The sequence below is a fragment of the Populus trichocarpa genome, chromosome 15 (assembly GCF_000002775.5).
Source record: "Populus trichocarpa isolate Nisqually-1 chromosome 15, P.trichocarpa_v4.1, whole genome shotgun sequence".
Lineage (NCBI taxonomy): Eukaryota > Viridiplantae > Streptophyta > Magnoliopsida > Malpighiales > Salicaceae > Populus > Populus trichocarpa.
In genome coordinates, this window is record NC_037299.2 from 11,371,604 (window position 1) to 11,382,156 (window position 10,553).

Sequence of the window (10,553 nt, forward strand, 5' to 3'; positions counted from 1 at the left end):
GCTGAATTAATTTGATATTTCCATTTCCACAGCGAGAAAGCATCGAGCGAGAGAGAGCTTGCAAAATTGCAGAAGTGAAGATGGAAACGGAGGGAGATGCAAAGAGAAGGAGAGAAGTGGAGAGCGGGATTCTCGAGAAAGTTGGACAAATTATTTCAGAAATAAAATCTGCCAAACACGTAGACCAACTCATTTGCTCTCTCCACTCTCTCGCTCTCCTTCTCTTCCCTCTAGATTCATCCCTCATTTTACCTACTATTGATGAAAGTTTCAGAGAACAGGTTACTGTCCATTGATTTTCTCTTTTGTTTTTAACTTTATTTTATCAATAAATAAATATTTTTTTTCAGATTCGTAGTGCTAAAATTCCTTCTGCAAACGAGAGGAGCGAGTGGTGGCAAACATTTTACCGAGGCAGAGGAGCTGCGTTTCCGACATTTGCTAGGGTTTTATTACTTGGTAATTAATAATAAACAGTATTAATCTGGAACTTTCAATTAATTATTTGTGATTGCTGATGATGTATGTATACTGCCGTTTGCACTTCGATGTAGATGTTGTGTCCGACTGGTTAGCTTGTTTTCCGGTTTCGGCGAAAAAGCATGTTTATGATGTTTTCTTTGTCAATGGATTCGCCACGGAGGTTGTTCAGACTTTAGTTCCTTACCTACAGTACAAGGGAAATGGAAGTGTTGTTGATGTTAACGCTGTTCAATCCAATACTGAAAGGTATAAATTTAGTTTGTGTGGAAGAATAATTGTTGATTTTATCCATTCAGGGATGATGATGATGCTTTGTGTTATTTTAAAAGCAATGCTGTGATGAATGCATTTAACTGATGATAATTGTGGTTTCATTTTCGTGGTTTTGTTTGTGTTATTGTACATTTGATTAGGTTTATGAAATATTGTTGAAAGATTTTATTCTACTTGTTGACATCTTTTTAACAATTCTGTCAGGTTACTTGTATTGTGCTTGCTTGAAAATGATGGCGTGCTACAAATTGCTAGAGAGTTCGGCAGTTCTCAACTTTATGAGGATTTTACAATTGTACAGCTCCAACCATTGGCGTCTAGGGTGGCTCAAATTGTTGCATCTATTCCTGACAAAGCACAACCAAGAGCCCCAACTTCGCTTTCATCACAGTATCCTTGGTCTCTTATTTGGTAGTTATTTTGTGGATTTGAGTATTTGTGCATATGTACGTGTATTAGTTCCCAAATCTTGGTAAGGATGACTAAGACACTAAGACCCAGTTCCAATGCCCCTATTCTCTGATGTGATATTCGACATCATGCATGGTCATGTGTTCCATGGTTCCATGAATCGCTGTTTTAAGTTTGATGTTGTATACTTGTTTTATCACTCTCTCTTAATTATTCTCTCATGGTTTGCAAATGTAATATCAATACTTGATCATACAGCAACTTCTTCCCCGAAACTCCAGTATATTGTTTTGCTTTACAAGAGTTATATAGTTCGTTCTTCAGGCAGATCACCTTTCAGCTTCTCCATGGAGCAGAAGAGAGGGATAAGAATCTATTTGATGAAGAAGCTACCCCACATAATTTTGAACTGGATGGTATACTGCTATTTATCGGGGAAACATTTTCTCGTATTTGTCGACGTGGGGCTTCAGGTAATTGAAATATTTCTAGCACTACAGTTCCAAATTCATGTTTTTGCTAGATGTGAATGGTTAGCGTATAACTTCCCTTTAGAAGGAATCCTGTATTAAGTTATATTTAGCTTGCATCAAGTGTGAAATAGAAGCTGTCTACTATAAATCACAGAAAAAAAATTCTGAATGGAAATTTCTTATTTCACTGCAACTAATTCGAACTTAAGTTCATATTTTACAGGGCTTAAAATGTGATCTACTTTCATTACCCAGTATCAGGCCCCTGGCAATGGTTACAAAGAATGTAATAGAGTCTGGCCCTGTGGTTGTTACATTCAATTTTCAAGCAGGCTCTACATTCTATCTCCCCTGATTTAATTTTGTTTGCACTTGATTAGGAGTCTTTGATGAACACATTGCCTACAAGATTCCTATTCAAGCTTACTTTAACTTTATTAGGAGTTTCCTGTAGAAGTGGTTTATCACTAAGCCACTCTGAGATGTTTCATTGTTAGGATTTTGTACTAGAATTGATGCAACTGGAATTTATTGTCATGTTTGCAGATGTGCTACTAGGAGAATTAGTCTCTCATGTTCTTGGACACATCCGGAGCTTCTTATCATCAAGTATTGATTCAGTTATGGCAGATCTGCTTGAGTCAGATGCTGGATCTCAATTTTGGTTAAAGATAATGGGAGCAATTAAAGACCCCTATGCTGTTGAAAGAATCTCTGAGCAGCTCCTGCGTCAACTGTCAATTGAACATGCAACTGATACTGAAGCTTACTGGATTCTTTGGATATTGTTTAATCGGATCTTTAATAACCAGCCAGCTGTCAGGTCAGCAACATGATATATTTTCCCCAATAAAAATGGAGATGATTCTGTTAGGGCTTTAGCCTCCACCCACTCCACCTTCCCCCCAAAAAATTCTCTCTTTGGTTTCATGGATGACAATTAAGCTCTGATGATGTTATATTCCTACTGCTGAGCTCATTGTGAATCACCAATCATGTTCTGCACAGGAATTTAAAAAACAAACAAGAATGTTCTGGCATACAAGGACATTGAGATAAATTTAGAATGCTATGTTTATTGTTCTTATGGAACGGCTTTACTGTAATACTGGTTGTCATTTTTTGTTTATTATTTTTGCAGGTCCCTGTTTTTGGACAAATTTTTACTATGGAAAATATTTCCCTTCTGTTGCCTACGATGGATCATTCAATTTGCTGTTTTTGAATGTCCACCTGTCTCTAATTCACTTACTAAAGGGTGTGAAACCCGTGGTCTCGTAGACATGATGCAGCATCTGATGGCAGTATGGTCTCGACGGGAGTTCGTGCAATCAACCCCAATGGAGCAGCAAGCTTGTATCCTTTCTCACTTATTTTTAGAGTTATTCATAAAATTGATCTCTTTAACATAAAGTTGTGAAAGGTTACTTATTAATGAGAAGGATTCATTCATAAAGTCTTATATTACATAATGGGGTTTGATGCATTAAAAGAAACCCTGGATTGTTCAAGTGTGCACATCCCTGAGATGTTAGGACCATGCTATTAATCTTATTAGTCTTCTTTGCAATTTTGGTTACCCTTCCATCTACAATACAGATGTAACTGCTGCTATAGGTCTTTGCATGGAGAGGATTTCTAAAGAGGAGCTAGACAATTCCAAGGATTTGATGCACTCAATTCTTCAAGGAGTTAGCTGTATATTTCTGTTCTGCTTCAATTTCCTAAGAATTCTGCAATGAGCTCTGCTATACTTTTTCCCTAATATCTAATCTTTATTGCTGGCAGTTAGACTAGAGAGCCCTACTTATTTGATTCGGAAAATGGCTAGCAATATTGCTTTGGTGTTCTCTCAAGTAATCGACCCCAAAAATCCTCTATACCTGGATGATAACTGCTTTGGAGAGACTTTTGACTGGGAGTTTGGATTTACTAAACCTGAGAAAGATACTCCGTCTAATCATAATCACACAGAGAAGCACACTGATGAAACAAAAAGATTATCCACCTCACAGACAGAAAAGGACCTGGACTATTCTACAAATCAAGGAAGGGGCAAGAGTGAGAAAGCTGAAAGTAAGAAATTGTCTCAATTTAAGCTGCTTGATCCTGATGAGATTATCGATCTAGCTACTCTGAATTATGGATCAGCCTCTGATGAAGATGAGGATGAAGCTGCAAGTGAGAATTCTGATTCCTCCAGTGATTCATCTTTGCAGCCATATGATTTGACAGATGATGACACAGACTTGAAGAGAAAACTTACACAGTTGGTTGATGTAGTTGGAGCCCTACGTAAATCTGATGACGCTGATGGGGTAAGTCAATGGAGTTCATTGGTTGGTTTTATGCCTTAAAGGTTCCACCAAGAGTGATGTCCAATTAGTTACTCTTTATCCATAAGATTCACATGTCATGTGAGATGTGAGATCTCATTTGGTGAAATTTGTCTATAAATGATCTGCTGTCATCTATTCTATGAAATTATGATTTTGAACTGTAATGATTTACTCTTTATCTCAATGGTTGGAATATCCTGGGATATGAGGGATTTCTTGGATGGTTTTCCAAGGAACTGTAATGACATCTGTAATTAGATTTTCTGTGAGACCCTTAAATTGTTTTATGAATAATTGATGGAAAATATTTTTTTTCTTGTAGTTAGTGACCTTATTTTATGTTACAGGTAGAGCGGGCTCTTGATGTTGTTGAAAAGCTTGTGCGAGCATCACCTGATGAACTTACACACATAGCGGGGGATCTTGTTAGAACTCTTGTACAGGTTCGTTGCTCTGATTTGGCTGTAGAAGGTGAGGAAGAAACAGCTGAAGAAAAAAGGCAGAGAGCCTTGGTTGCCTTGCTTGTCTCTTGTCCTTTCCAGTCTCTCGAAAGTCTAAACAAACTTCTATATTCACCAAATGTAGACACAAGCCAACGCATAATGATTCTTGATGTAATGACTGAAGCAGCTCAGGAGCTTGCAGATTCTAAGACTATGAAACCAACACATCAATCAAGGGCCCTCATATCAACTATATCAGAGAGCCAAGCTTGGTTCTTACCTAGCAGCATGGGGCCTCTTGGAGCTGGTTTTTGGAGAGAGGTCTCAGAAACAGGAACCCTGCTGAACTATTCTAATCGGTATGAGAGAGAACTTCCACTCAAACCAGGTCAGATCAGAAAAGGGAAGATTCGTAGATGGAGTGTCAGATCAGCAAACGCACCAGAAAATCAGTCGGGATGGACCCAAAATAAATTCCCTGTTTATTCAGCAGCGTTTATGCTTCCAGCGATGGAGGGTTTTGATAAGAAAAGGCATGGTGTGGACTTACTTGGTAGAGATTTTATTGTCCTGGGGAAACTCATCTACATGCTTGGTGTTTGTATGAGATGTGTTTCCATGCATCCTGAAGCATCTGCATTGGCTCCTTCTCTTCTAGATATGTTAAGATCCAGGTAATGAATAAAAACTTGTAATTGTGTTATTAAGTGATGGAAATGGCATCTTGGGATCAATGTTCCATAACCTGGTCCAAATTAAGTTTACGTGCATATTTAGTGGATTGTAGTTCACCTTACATCAGTTTGTTATGTGCTTGCTTAGAGGGGGACAACATATGTTATTGGCAAGTTAATGATGCATGCTTTATGCAGAGAGATATGCCATCACAAAGAAGCTTATGTCAGAAGAGCTGTCCTTTTTGCTGCTTCAAGCGTGTTGGTGTCACTTAATCCATCTTTTGTTGCATCAACCCTAACCGAAGGAAATCTTGAAGTTTCTAAGGGGCTTGAGTGGGTTCGCACTTGGGCCCTTGATGTAGCTGAGTCGGATACAGACAGAGAGTGCTATACAGTAAGCAAGGAACTCTGGTGCTCCATATGGGAATTTCCGTGTTGCTTTATTATTTTGATTGTTTATTATTATTATTATTATTATTATTATTATTATTATTATTATTATTACTATTATTATGATTGTATGAACTCTATCTAGACATTCATATCTAGAAGTTTCACGACTCTATGGGCCATATAGTTCCTAGGTTGCACTTTTGTTTCTGAATGTTCTTCTATGTGAATCTAATTATTTTCTTCCTCTTCAAATAATAACCATGTCCTAAACATATTGAATTCTTGAAAATATTAGCTGTAAAAAAGGGTCATAGGTAATAAGGAACATTCCTCCATACAGGTTGAGCTTGACTATACTAGGATGATGCAAGAGCGAGCATAGTAATACTGAAAGAACTTTTGTCTACTGTAGAGAAATGCATAATCATGGTAGCATGTGTGCCATACTGAAAAAGGCATGTTTTCTTGTTTCTTAATGGCAGCGATGTCTGGATATCAACGCATGTGGGTAATTGCATACACATACTGGATGGGATAATGTCAGACCCATTGTTTCCATACCTGCTTCAGTAGTTGTGTGTACTAGTTGAAAATTGCTCGTGAATAAGCATACTATTGAAATACTTGTAAGTTCATGCCATATGAAAAATACCCTGGAATATGCATTTTGGCCTATTATCTCAATTCATATTTGAAATACTTGATTTCGTTTCAGATTTCATGCTATCCGAATCATTTCTAAATCTAACACTGTTAAATTTTATCTTAGATGGCCGTGTCATGCCTCCGAATTCATGCTGAGATGGCCCTGCAAGCTTCCAGGGTACTAGAGTCCGCAGAAAGTACATTGAAGCCAAGGAGCATCGGTGTTTCTTCCAACCTATCCATGACGAAAATCAAAATCCCCTTCTCAAATGTAGAATACTAGATCTTTGATCTTTTTTAATTATACACCATTTTTGTACAGTTTCTAGGTTGATTATATGTTCTTTGTAAAGTCATCACTCGTTTTTCGGAGTAGAATTAGGACATAGATCAATAACGAACACACACACGGTGTACTTGTCTAATTTCTCCGAGGCATTTTGTGAAATCCCACGCCAACCATGCTGGTTTTTTGAAACCAGGTAGCACAGATTAGAGTAATACAAAAAAAAACAATCATGTGGAGTTTGGTGTTCAATGCTGGAACCTTGTTTCCAACTTTCCGTAGTATTCATTACTGCCGGCGGGCAGGCCTGTCTAACTGGCACGCCCAGCCCCCATGAGCCATGGTCGTAATGGATTTATTACTAGGTAGTGCAAAGCTTTTCTGCAAGTTATGTTTAGATCAATTTAGGTTTCTTCTCTCAAAACTACGCGTTATGTTTCAGATGGCCTGGATGGGAAAATTAATTATGCGTGCGGGAACACCTTGATTGAATCAGAACTTTGAACCAGTTCTTAGTCTTTTGCTGCTTTGAAATTAGAAGGATTGGTGATGACTTTTGTATTTGTTGTTTTTTTGTAAATGGTCTTTTTTTTTCATAGCAGAAAATATTAAATAAAAAAACTTTAAATTGATATTTTTTCAAGTTAATGCAAAAACACAGTACTGTGTGAAAAACAAACCGTGTGAAGTGAAAGAATAACATAAAAACCTAAAGAATTGTCTGAAATATTCAAAACCAAATTGATAAAACTTAAAGGTTTGGGACTCAAATTGAGAATGTGCATATATTGGTCAGGGAACTGCATTGAGGTCCGCCCCCCCCTCCCCAATAAATAAATAAAAGGAATGGGGAGCAGCAAATCTCACAGCCTAAAAAGATAGCAGCGCTTGTCTTGTCTTAACATTTCTTTTGTTTTTGCTTCATGATCATGCTCATTGACACTTGTGTCGATATGTAGAAGCTTGGAACTGTGGAATATCTTATAATCTGGCTTTTGGATTCTAGCCTTGTTTGGTGTTAGACGAGTTATGCTGTTTGTGGACCTTCAGTGTAATGTGAGATCAAACAGTTAATTTATAGAATGAAAAGTCTGGTGTTTATAATACCTAATTAGACAAGGTTGCTTAAAAGGTTGGAAGGAAAGAGAATGACTGGGAACCAGCACTCACAAACAGATTGCCAAAATGCCAGCAAGGTCGCTTGAAAGTGGGCAAACTACCATGCATCACCCCTCAAAAATATTCACATCCCGTAAAAATTGATGAGATTACATTTCAATTGGTTCCAGTTTCTCAAAAAAGGCCTCCAAGCATCCAGGACTGAACCAGTTTTGTTTCATCTGCATTGCATCAAAGAAAGGGTATCCCAATCCATTAATGTGGTATACAGATTATGCTTCACGGAAACACGATGCAACGGCAAGAACTTACAAAGTAAGGGTAGTCATCCATGCAGAAATTCTCCGGAGCGCCCTGAACAAACAAATTTATATAGTACAGAACATAATTGCCACATTCTTCACCACCTCTTTGTTGTGGCACCTGGAAAGATTTCAGCAAGGTAGGTTTAATTTAAGGGAACATCCTCAGATTCTAGATGCAGAAAGTGATGGACGGATTATGGTCACCTTGGGCACCAACAATGGAATTTTAGAAATAAGCTCTTTATTTTCAGCCCTGCCTTCTGATTTATAAATATCCAATACAAACCTGAAAAAAAAGCACCCGTGTTAAGTACCCCATTAGAAATATTTACTTGAAAAAAAAATCAATTGCAGAAGGATCTCGTACTTTCTTATATCTGGTTCGAGGCACCTGGGTCCTGCCTTTTCAAGTGAATCCAGCAACAGCATGCACGGTGTCCTGAGTTTTGACTGGAGACTCTCACCAAGGTGACAGAAGATCAAGAGGCTCCAATGACTCCTGGAAAGAAAGAAAAATCCAAAAGTTTGAACATTATGCATTGACAATAGAATAGACATCAAGTAGCTTTGTTACGCAGAGCCTTACCAGTGGACGATGGGAACAAGAACATATTTCTTCGAAAAAATTTGCTTCTTCTTGATCCATGTCAGGACCTTTCCTTTAAAGGATGCTTTAGTGTACAGGTTAAACCATAAGCAATCAAAGTAAGTAATGAAAGTCCTCTTATCTTCCGAGAAGTTCCTCCACATGTGTCTGCATTTATTCAGACATATTTTCAGACACAGTCGACATATTAAACAATTTAAGGCTTGTATAGTTCTAGGGGTGACTGCTTACTCGAAGTAGCAGTCAAATGCTCCGCTATCTAGCTTTATCTTTTCTCTTATCTCTTTTACAATTGCTTTCTTGCGCTTAATTCTCCTCTTTGATCGGGCACTGCAAGGGAATGTGCCCAAATAACACTGAGATGTTAACTTAAAGCTCCTTAATTCTTCAGCTTCTTGTTTAGTTATTTTCTTTCCACCAGCATACATGTGTGCTAGCATATGTATCCAACATGAACGATGTTTCGCCATCCGCTCATAGGTCTCTGCCAAAGCATGATAAGAACTCAAATTCAACTAAACAATACCTCAGTCTTGAACCAGCTGGGAACATTTATGTAAATCTCTTCCATAAAATTTCTCCATTCAGCACCCAATATAGGCTGTTCCACTAGATGCTTTCAATTATTTATACTACCAAACATATATCTAATATTGTAAATGAACAATCACTGCCCTAGAGAAACAAGTCAAACAACAATCCAGACACACTATTAAGCTTCCTGACTAATTATTTATTTTTGACAATCACTCTTAATCTTTTCATTGGTAATTCTAACACTTGTACATTGTGTTTACCTAAAAGAAATTCCCTCTATGAATATTTTGATAGGATCCAACAAGTATTGTTTACCCAAGGGAAAAGAATGACATATAACTGTTCATTTAGAGTCTTTTGGCATGACTTTTGAATTGTAATTTTTGAATTTGTGTCATGATCCAAGAATTGTTTCCATAAACGACTTAAAGCAAAAATGAGTTAAAATGACTTTAAATTAAAGTATGTTTGGTAAAAATGACTTCAAACAATTTTTTTGAAGAGGGAATATAGTATTAAGCTAGAAGTTAAAAATTGAAACTTTTGATTAAATCAAAATTTTGAATTATTACAAATTTTTTATCTAAGTTAAAAAATATTTCTAACCAAACATACTTATGACTATTATTTGAGTTAAAAGTTAAAAAAAAAACAACTTAAATTAATTACAAAAGTTAACCTAAATACATCATGAAGCAAGTTAACATGGATCAAAACACCACCAGTCAATAAGATTAGACAACAATTGGAATTTATGAGACCAAAGAGTCCAAGAAAGATCATAACGATAAGAAAGACGAAACTTATTCAAGTAAAACCATTCAAGATTATTCATCAAGAAATGAATAGAAACCTAGACAACAATCACTTTCTCTATACTAGAACTCGACAAAGAAAGCGAAATGGAAAAGGGTTTCAAGGTTTTAAGGAAAACATTGATCAATTGAATGACAATTGTACTTAGGTTGGGTTACTACTGAGAAAAAATCCACTATTAATGATTAAGCTCACAAACAACACCGGAACACTTCGACTTCTCTGATCGTTTTCGAGTATCAAAGACCAAAATTAACAACATTGGTCATTGCCAATACATGAGAAGGGTTTTCAAAAGAGGAGACAAAATCGATTATGTTTTTACCTGAAATGGGAGATTTGGTGTCAGCAGAACTTATTCCATCTTCACGTTTTCTCTTTGCCATTGTTGTTCCTGGAAAAAGAAAATAAATGAAGTTTCTCTCTTTGGAGCTTGTCTTCTCGATTATGAAGAGAGCGCCAAGACCCAAGTCACGCCGTGTTATCTATTCAAATGGTCATGCAGCGTTGCTGTCCGTAGGTGGATAGTTTCTTTTCTTTCTGACGCAGGAAAATAATACATTAAAGAGGAGAAAGAGAATAAAAGAAGAAGAAGAAGAAGTGAGAGGGAAAGAGAAAGAGAAAGACACGTGTTTTGCAAAGATGCAATCTTTTTTTTTTAATCCATCATCAAAATTGTCAATTTCATATTTAATATTCTAAAACAAACCCTAAATATTTCAATGCCCTTTGCACTTGTACTTAAT

At 36.9% G+C, this 10,553-nt stretch overlaps 2 protein-coding genes across 3 annotated transcripts; one reads left to right on the forward strand and one right to left on the reverse strand.

Moving 5' to 3' along the window:
- On the forward strand, positions 1 to 6,675 carry LOC7463097 (uncharacterized). Of its 2 annotated transcripts, XR_002978229.2 has the most exons (13): positions 1 to 281; positions 351 to 459; positions 555 to 729; positions 961 to 1,146; positions 1,480 to 1,640; positions 2,187 to 2,463; positions 2,782 to 2,996; positions 3,240 to 3,338; positions 3,429 to 3,958; positions 4,327 to 5,096; positions 5,295 to 5,493; positions 5,975 to 6,118; positions 6,262 to 6,493. XR_002978229.2 is itself a non-coding variant. In XM_024586943.2 (12 exons), exons 1-12 carry the CDS (start codon positions 81 to 83, stop codon positions 6,418 to 6,420), a joined length of 3,081 nt encoding a protein of 1,026 aa, XP_024442711.1. In that variant the 5' UTR covers positions 2 to 80; the 3' UTR covers positions 6,421 to 6,675. The 2 variants fall into 2 exon arrangements, 1 of the variants encoding a protein (XP_024442711.1); XM_024586943.2 differs by lacking the exon at positions 5,975 to 6,118 and having other exon boundaries at positions 2 to 281; positions 6,262 to 6,675.
- Positions 6,676 to 7,480: 805 nt separating this feature from the next.
- On the reverse strand, positions 7,481 to 10,431 carry LOC7463098 (probable ubiquitin-like-specific protease 2A). Its single transcript, XM_002322190.4, has 7 exons — positions 10,133 to 10,431; positions 8,686 to 8,938; positions 8,434 to 8,601; positions 8,215 to 8,346; positions 8,052 to 8,133; positions 7,855 to 7,965; positions 7,481 to 7,763 (listed from the first exon to the last, which is right to left on the reverse strand). The coding sequence occupies exons 1-7, from the start codon at positions 10,191 to 10,193 to the stop codon at positions 7,692 to 7,694; spliced, it is 879 nt and encodes a 292-aa protein (XP_002322226.2). The 5' UTR covers positions 10,194 to 10,431; the 3' UTR covers positions 7,481 to 7,691.
- Positions 10,432 to 10,553: the final 122 nt, after the last annotated feature.

What these genes read in the sequence shown, in the direction of transcription:
- LOC7463097 (XM_024586943.2), top strand. Translation starts at nt 81, where the DNA reads ATGGAAACGGAGGGAGATGCAAAGAGAAGGAGAGAAGTGGAGAGCGGG. An exon ending in CCAACTTCGCTTTCATCACA is followed by an intron (nt 1,147 to 1,479) that starts GTATCCTTGGTC and finishes AGAGTTATATAG; the next exon opens with TTCGTTCTTCAGGCAGATCA. An exon ending in CTAGATATGTTAAGATCCAG is followed by an intron (nt 5,097 to 5,294) that starts GTAATGAATAAA and finishes TGCTTTATGCAG; the next exon opens with AGAGATATGCCATCACAAAG.
- LOC7463098 (XM_002322190.4), bottom strand. Translation starts at nt 10,193, where the DNA reads ATGGCAAAGAGAAAACGTGAAGATGGAATAAGTTCTGCTGACACCAAA. An exon ending in CTTGTTCCCATCGTCCACTG is followed by an intron (nt 8,347 to 8,433) that starts GTAAGGCTCTGC and finishes CTTTCTTTCCAG; the next exon opens with GAGTCATTGGAGCCTCTTGA. An exon ending in TTCCATTGTTGGTGCCCAAG is followed by an intron (nt 7,966 to 8,051) that starts GTGACCATAATC and finishes AAATCTTTCCAG; the next exon opens with GTGCCACAACAAAGAGGTGG.